Source organism: Indicator indicator, chromosome 26, assembly GCF_027791375.1.
Source record: "Indicator indicator isolate 239-I01 chromosome 26, UM_Iind_1.1, whole genome shotgun sequence".
Taxonomy (NCBI): domain Eukaryota; kingdom Metazoa; phylum Chordata; class Aves; order Piciformes; family Indicatoridae; genus Indicator; species Indicator indicator.
This window is the reverse complement of record NC_072035.1, coordinates 1,165,215-1,173,052: the sequence shown is the minus strand read 5'-3', so window position 1 is coordinate 1,173,052 and position 7,838 is coordinate 1,165,215. Positions and strand designations below refer to the sequence as shown.

General features: G+C 48.6%; 1 protein-coding gene across 1 annotated transcript; it reads left to right on the top strand.

Moving 5' to 3' along the window:
• Nucleotides 1-2,813: 2,813 nt before the first annotated feature.
• Nucleotides 2,814-5,985, top strand: C26H12orf43 (chromosome 26 C12orf43 homolog). The gene is made up of 6 exons (XM_054392937.1): nt 2,814-2,937; nt 3,399-3,444; nt 4,257-4,355; nt 4,806-4,876; nt 5,190-5,277; nt 5,617-5,985. The coding sequence occupies exons 1-6, from the start codon at nt 2,814-2,816 to the stop codon at nt 5,966-5,968; spliced, it is 780 nt and encodes a 259-aa protein (XP_054248912.1). The 3' UTR covers nt 5,969-5,985.
• Nucleotides 5,986-7,838: the final 1,853 nt, after the last annotated feature.

Genomic DNA, 7,838 nt, shown 5'->3' with positions numbered 1-7,838 from the left:
TATCCTCCAGATGCTGATTAAAACAAGGATAAGCCTGTGAAATTTGGACTGGCTTAGGTTACCATCTATGTCTACAGGTAAAAGAATTTCACTATAAAAACTAGAAAAGGGTTGATTTCTGGTAGCAGAATCATGAGAATAAGTACAGTCTTTTTTTGTTTGGGTATCACCTAACTAAAGCAACCTGAACAGTAATACAACATAGCCAGGGAATATTTTTGCTGCCCAGTGATAATTGTAACATTTCCATTCTAAGTGTCTTAAGAATGGAATTTCATTCCTATGCATTTCTAGAATGATTTATTTACTGTTGTGCACATAGAAAGTGTTTTATTTTTAAAATGGAAAAGATCCAGAGAAAGGCAATGAATAAGATTGGATGAATGGAAAGGGTGAGATACAAGATAAGGATGAAAATGCTAATCTCGCTTACAACTAAGGTTAATAGGATGGGAAGAGAGTAAAACAGTAGGTCAGCTGGAGAATATACATGGGCTCTGAGGAGACCTTATTGTGGACTTCCAGTATCCAAAGGGAGCTACAAGAAAGCTGGGGAAGGACTTTTTAGGGTGTCAGGTAGTGATAGGACTGGGGGGGATGGAGCAAAACTAGAAGTGGGTAGATGTTAGGAAGAAGTTCTTCACCATGAGGGTGGTGAGACACTGGAACAGGTTGCTCAGGGAGGTGGTGGAAGCCTCACCCACAGAGGTTTTTAAGGCCAGGCTGGATGTGGCTCTGAGAAACCTGATCTGGTGTGAGGTGTCTCTGCCCATAGCAGGAGGTTGGAACTGGGTGATCCTTGAGTTCCCTTCCAACCCTGACAATTCTATGATTCTATGATTCCGATTTACTGCCCTTGGCAAAGAATAATGACATTGAATGGCAATAGCAAGTGATGCCAGGGAATGCTTTCGTTGATGAAGCTAAGAAATCAGTTTTCAAAAGGCCATATATCAAAAGCATAGTGGGAGCAGAAACGCGTTTTCTATCCCTGCGTGTTCTAACGTTGCTCTGTGAGTCATTCTTTGGTGTAGCTGGCAACTGGGTAGAGAGAAGCCTTGTGCCCTGGTTGTCAGTTCATTCTCATGGTATGCATGAGAACAAACTATTGTGATCGGTTCACTTTTTCATGATCTAAGTCACATAATGTTGGTATTTATGGCACACACAAACTCCCCCCAAAATTCTTGATTGTAGAAGACATACACGTATCAGGAATCCAAACCCTTGAACCTCTTAATAGTATTTTTTCTCATCAGTCTCCCTAGTTTACTTGTATTTTCAACCCAGTGGTTGAAAACCCAATCACTATGTGATTCCATTTTGGAATACACTTCCTTCCCTGAAATTTCCATGCCTGAGTTCCTGTCTGTGGCCTTTTGGCTTTGTTCAGCAAGAGCCCTTTCCAAGAGCTTCTGCTTGTTTCACTTTTCTGTTTACAGTACCACACCAGCAAGGTGGGAGACCACATTTCTGGGATGTGACAACAGTTCCTCTCTGGAAACTGACATATTTCAAGGAGCAGGCCTAGGAGCACACTGAACGTTGCCTGATCTGCTTGAGTGAAGCAGGCTTTGAAGCATCCGGCACTTGACATCTGTGAAGGCAAATAACTGAGCTGAAACACTGCTGCAGTCTGTCACAGGAATCCCCATGCCTCTAACAGTCAGGCCAGAACAGTATCATTAAGCCACGATGAAAGATTCACCAAGGCAAGTCGAATAAGAGCATAAGTGAAACATCTCCCACAGGGAGATTGAGGTAAAATTTCATGTCTTTATGGAATTCAATTTGTTATGCTTGGAACTTGTCATTCCATATTCATGGATGGAGCAGTTGCATGGGCAGAGGACATGCGTTTTCTTTCCCCTGCCAGAAGTGGGGGAATTAGATAGCCCGAGATACGCTGTACGTATCTTAATGAATCTTCTGCCTCTTCTCTTTTCTCACCTTCTTTTGAGAAATAACTTTCTGCAGCAGATGGATCCCATTCTGTCTCATATTTTCATGGTAGATTTCTGTGCTGTCTCCAACATCAGGATGCCTGACTCTCACACAGCTGCAGTGCTGTCAGTCAGTACTTCTGCTGCAGGGACATTGCCATCTCAGAGGTGTCACCAAATGTGGGAAAGTGCTGGGAATTTTATTCCAGTTGCTCATGCTTCCTCCATCTTTATCCTTTAATAACAAGCATTCTCCTCCTCTATGAACACTGCAGAGGAGGCTGTTCAGCAATAGACACCCACAAAAACAAGCCATGTTTATTTTCAGCAATTTCGCATCCGTGGGCATCACTCTTCCCAGCAGTACGAACTACAAGAACGAGTGGTGGGAAACAGCAGTTGGGCCACGCAGGTTCCCTCGCTGCCCTTTGGGGGTTTCTCAGCACGGCTGGCACTGGCAACACTGTCTGCCCTGCTCTGCTCTGGTACAGCTGCTCAGTGCAAACATTCCCTTTGCGCGGTATCTCGTAGGCCTGCGTACGACACCCAGCTCCTCGCAGGTGCTTCCATTCGTGTCCTAAGGCTTCCTGAGGTGTGGGGAAAAGCTGGCCTGCAACCCTCAGTGCACCGCTGTTGCTCTGCTTTTTCCCGTGAGCGCAGCCTTCACCCGACCTCTTTCGCGGAGAAGCGAAGCAGCCGCGCCTGGAAAGCGCCGGAGGTGGCCGTGGTAGCCCTCGGTGGCTGCCGCGTTTCCCGTGTGAGGCCGTCGCGGCGGACTGCAGCCCCCAGCATGCCCGAGCCGGGCCGCAGAGCTCAGCGCCAGACCGCAACGCCCAGCGCGCCCCGCGCCTGCCCTGCCCTGCCCTCAAGATGGCGGCGCCCAGAGGCGGCTCCGGCTCGGACAGCGACAGCGGCGAGGCGGCAGCGCGATTCCGGGAAGCCGCCTGGGACTGCGCTGCGCAGGCAGCGGCAGTGCGGACAGAGCGGCGCAGCGGTGAGGCTCGGCGGCCGCCTAGGTTCGGCAGCTGCCTAGGTTCTGCGGCATGCCCTGCCCTGCCCTGCCCTCCCGTTCCCTTCCCGCCGCTCTGAGCCCAGCTCCTCTTGCCCCGGCGCTGTCCCAGGACAGCGGTGGTCGGGCGGGCGCAGCTCTCGGTCGCGGGGCCGTTTCGGGAGTCCGGGCGGGGCTGAGGGAGAGGAGCTCGGCCTGGCCCTGCCCGCGGCCGGTTGTGCCGCGGCGGTGCGCGACCTCCTGTCGGGACAAGAGCCCTTTCCCAAGCAGGGCGTCTGCTGAGGCCTGGCCGGTGGGAAGCTGCCCCTCAACTCCTTTCCTCGGCAGGCCGGCGCGGATTGCTTTCCAGGCCCGGTGCTTTATGCTGCTAAAGCACACGTGTCCGAAGCGCGGCTAAGGGGGGCCTACTGCTCTTTTAAACTTGTCTTTACTTTTCCCTTTGTCAGGTGGCCTTACAAAGGACCGGTTACAGTCTGTGCAGCCTAGCCTAAGGTATTTTTACTTCTAGTTTCAGATACAGGTTCCACTGAAAGGATAAAATAACGTCTGTTGTGTTTGTGCTCCATGCAATTAATACTTCCTGCTGGGGAGGCCTGTTGGATTTTAGGAATTAGCCCAACCCTAATCTGAAGTGATGCTGAAATCTGGAAAAACTCATGTGTTGTTAAAGTACATTTCTCATTCCTCAAGCAGTGTGGGAAGATAGAATTTGAAAACCTATCACTGCTGTCAGTTACAGCATTAGTTCCAGCTGTCAGGAATCTTCCAACTCTGCGAATGTCCTATGGAGGTATTAGTACAGTTACATGTTAAAAAATGTGCTTTTCTTCAAAAAAACTTGCAATTGCAAAGGCAAGCACTTATCATCTGGAAAGCAGCAGCTGAGTTAGGAGCCTTGCAGTGGAGGTGATGCTGTCCTAAGTTTGCAGCTTTTCTGTAGGCTCAGCTTTGAAGGCTTTCAGGCAAATGAATCAGACTTGCTCTCCTGGAACAGATTTTGCATGAATTGTGGCAGCATACACAGGGACTACATGTAAGAGGAGGAGTGTCCTGGCACCATTCAGCTATTTCAGTGAGAAAAAGCATCCAGTTACTGTGATGGAAAGGGCTCAATAACATTTACCTGACTCTTGGGAATGGAACTGTTGCTACTGAACTATTTTTCCATTTTAGAAGTCTTCCATGTCAAGTGTGAGCTGATTACTAGAGGGTAGGGGATTTTACAGTTTCTTATCTCTGGTTGTGGTAAAAGCACCAGATGGTGTCAGCCTTAAAAGAGATAATCATATTCTTACTTTAAACAGATGGGATGTGAATGGTCATGGTGAGGATGGAAATGAGCTACAGACAACACCAGAGTTCAGAGCACATGTTGCAAAGAAGCTGGGAGCAATGCTAGACAGGTATTGGCATGCAGTCCTAAAGGAGTTTGTTCTGCGGTCAACTACACCTATGCTTTTGTGTGATGAAAATGGGAAATTCAACATCATTTAAAGGCTGTTATGAGAATCTTTCATTTATTCTTATGACCTAAACCAATGCCTGGTTCAGGCAGTATGCCTCTGTTTGGGCTGCCACCGTGTGCCTTTTTTGTGTAAATATGGCCCTGGGGAGCTGGAATTCCTGGTGTTCAGAGCTGGCTTCAGAAATGTTGCCTTTAAGTCATTCCTGTGGCATGTGTTGCTAAGGAGGCAAGGCATGATCTGCTTTGAAAGCAGGGAGGTGAGGCAGCTTCACTAAGAAAAAGTACCAAGCTGCATGGCATCTCTTTCCAGTCTTGTTTCCTGGAAACATCCAGTGTGGGTTCAGTTTGCACCACCCTCTCTGAGCTCTGCCTGGGCTTTTCTCTTTAGCTTCATCACCGTCTTGAAGGACTCCTCAGAACCTTCCCAAACTGTGCAGCAGTCTGACTCTGCAGATGATGGTAAGTGCCAGCCACAGCCACTCTGGCTGCTTGGTGAGGTTGTTCAGTGGTGAGGAGTGGGATGGATCCTAGCTGGTGCCAGCTGCACACCCAGGTACGCATTTGCAGCAGAAGAATTTCTCTTGGTGACCCTGAAGGTTGTCCCTGGGAAGTTGTGATATTTGTGCCTGAAGTCCTCCCAGACAATCCCAGATAATGACTGTCAAGCACTGTGGCAAGGCAGTGACAGCAGTGAGGCTTCCCAGGGAAAAGGCTGTTGGTTGCTTTGACCTCTGGGTTACTTTGTGGCTAAAATCCCCTTTGCCTGTTTCAGGCTTTCGCCTCTTCTCCTCTTCTGTCCCTGGAGACTGTGGAACATCACGGCCTCGCCCCGCAGCAAGGAGACAGCCCTCCAGCTCCAGGTGGGGGGGCTCAGCTGCTCTCCTCCCTGGGGACTCCTGCACCCCACACTGGCAAGGGAGGCAGTTGAGAAGTGTGTGTGTGACTCCTATGCTGACTGGAGCAGATTTTGTGTTTGTTTCTGTTAGTGCTGGGGAACTAGAAATGTTAGTAGGAGTTCTTCCTCTCCTAAGTATGTATAAAGAACACTTTGGCCTTCAGCCTGGGTAAATGCTAAGTGCAGCCTAACTGCAGGCCCAGGGCCTCTGGAGTGTTTCTCAGGTGTTCTCCCAGGTTATTCTGCTATCCATGCTGAATCCAGGGCAAAAGTGTAACAGAGCTTCCTTTTGTTACCTTTCCAGTGACACAGACAGTGACCAAGAGTGGCAAAGGTACCAGGAGGCTGCTGTATCAGCCACAGACATTCTGAAGCAAAGTGCTTTTCCTGCACTGTCCCAGAATTCCAGCCAGGATTACGGTCAGGGTAATGTAGAGCACAGCCAGAAAAAACAGAAGAAAAAGAAGATTAGGGGAGAAAACAATGTTCAGGGGAAAATAATAGACCCAGCAGAGGGTGACCATATCTGCAGAGGTTTGCCACAGTTGCTGTCTGCAAGTGGACAGCCTGAGAGAGAGGAGAGCATTCGTGCAGAGAGCTCAGCACTGGCTGGAGGTGTGAAGAAAAAGAAGAAGCAGAAGAAGAAAAGAGAATGAAGATTTCTCTCTGCAAAGGGCAGGCGATGGTGAGGTGTGGACTGAAACCCTAACCAGAGTTGTTGCAGATTAGGGAAGTTAATTGGCAAAGCTTCTGTTCTGAAAGCTCAGTGGCCTGAAAGTTCTAATGAAGTGACGTCCTGTGTTGCTGGCGTCCCTGGGGGAAGCAGCATTGTCCTCCTAGCACAGCAGTTCTCTGCACTGCTGCTTGTGTAGGCCCAGTGTAAGAGAACTGAACCCTGAGCACAGCCTTGTGTGGCAGAGGGATGTAATCAGAGCTGCATCCCTCCCAGCCTATTCCTTCACACCATGAAACCAAACCTTGTATCCTGGAGAAAGTATATGACGAATGGAATTTGGTTTACATGGCAACAGGTGATCAACTCCTTTCTCTCTTTATCTTCTCCTAGATGCCTATTAAGAACATCTCCAGCCTGTGGGAAACTCATTTATCAAAAGCATGCTGCCAGACAGCAGGACCCCCTTGTTTATTTCCCTATGATCAGCATAGCAATCTGTTGTTGAAACCTGACCTGTTACTAATTCCTCTGTAATCTGCACTTCTTCAGGGCCTCTGCATATAAGCAGAGAGTGCAGTGAGCTTATTTCAGCACTGTTAGAAGTGGGCAGTGCTGCTCACGTTGTGTCTGTTGAAATTTCTTTTCATATTTAGCTTTTTCATGGCATTTGTTGTTATTAAATTCTGCTACACTACCAGCCTAACCTGGTAGATTTTGTACCACGGTGGCTTTCTTGCTGTATTCAGATGGCTCCCCTGGCAGAAAGATGGCTGAAGATGGCTTCTTGTGTTGCTTGGTGATCAGTGCTATGAAATTGCTATGGGAAGAATTTAAGCCTGACTTAAAAGTCACTGTGTTTCAGCCCTGATTTCAGCTGACTGTGACTTTGTCCCTCTGAACTGCAGGGGTTTGGGAAAGTTCAGTGTAGCTCTTATCCCTTCATATTTCAGTTCCAGTATTTCAGGAAAGTGCCTGTTACTGGATGTTGGAAGCACAAAGAGTGGAATAGGAAAGCATAACTTGCAGGTAAGCATCTGGGTCTGAGCCAGACACTGCTGCTAGGTGAAGGCCCAGCTGTCTGTGTCCTGGGTTACCACAGCTGGCTCTCACAAGCCCCTGGCCCCAGAGGAGGTCTGTTCTGGGTCTGCCCACAGAGGGACTGTTCTGGGTTAACCCAGCCTGCTCTCACACACCTGTGTATGTGTTTGCATCTGGAAGATAGGAACCCATGCTAGGAGAACACTCCCCGGAGAATCGAGGTACTGGAGTGAGGCTCTGATGTTTGATGATATCTGTAGGAAGCTCTTATCACTGAAAACTGTAATGGACATTTGCAGTTCTGAAATGTCCAGATATGGTAACTGAAGAGTTCCCTCTTGAGCTCCCTTGTGTCTTAACCTTGCAAGAGTCTTGAACTTGTTCTACTCTCAAGGTTTTTCAGCCATTTCACAGCTGAAAGAAGAGTCACAAAGCCTGAAGTGGGGCTTTGTTCATGTCAGTTACAATCAATGATGTGAACGTTGAGAGTAAATGGAGAAGAGAGGAGTAATTAGAAGAGGAGTTATACGAGTAGATCCTTAGGGCTAAACCCTTTCACTTAGTGCAAGTTAGCCTCTTAGGTCCCAGGGAAATTCTTTGCATGTCAAGAGCTGCAGTATCTAACCTGCAAGGGAGCTAGGAGTGAACCATGTTCTGTCAGGTGAATGCAAAGGGACAGCCTTGCACAGAGCAGCTGAAGGAACTGCTGCAGTCTGTGGGGCATGGAAACCTCCCAGCTGTTGTGCAGGCTCAGGGAGTGGTGAGTGCCATCCCCTGCCTCCTGGAATCCCCATGGTTCATGGTAGAGAACT

Excerpts from the sequence above, each read along its gene's own strand:
- C26H12orf43 (XM_054392937.1), top strand. The coding sequence starts at position 2,814 with ATGGCGGCGCCCAGAGGCGGCTCCGGCTCGGACAGCGACAGCGGCGAG. Across the intron at positions 3,445-4,256 it reads TCTGTGCAGCCTAGCCTAAG|ATGGGATGTGAATGGTCATG; the intron begins GTATTTTTACTT and ends TACTTTAAACAG. Across the intron at positions 4,877-5,189 it reads GTCTGACTCTGCAGATGATG|GCTTTCGCCTCTTCTCCTCT; the intron begins GTAAGTGCCAGC and ends TGCCTGTTTCAG.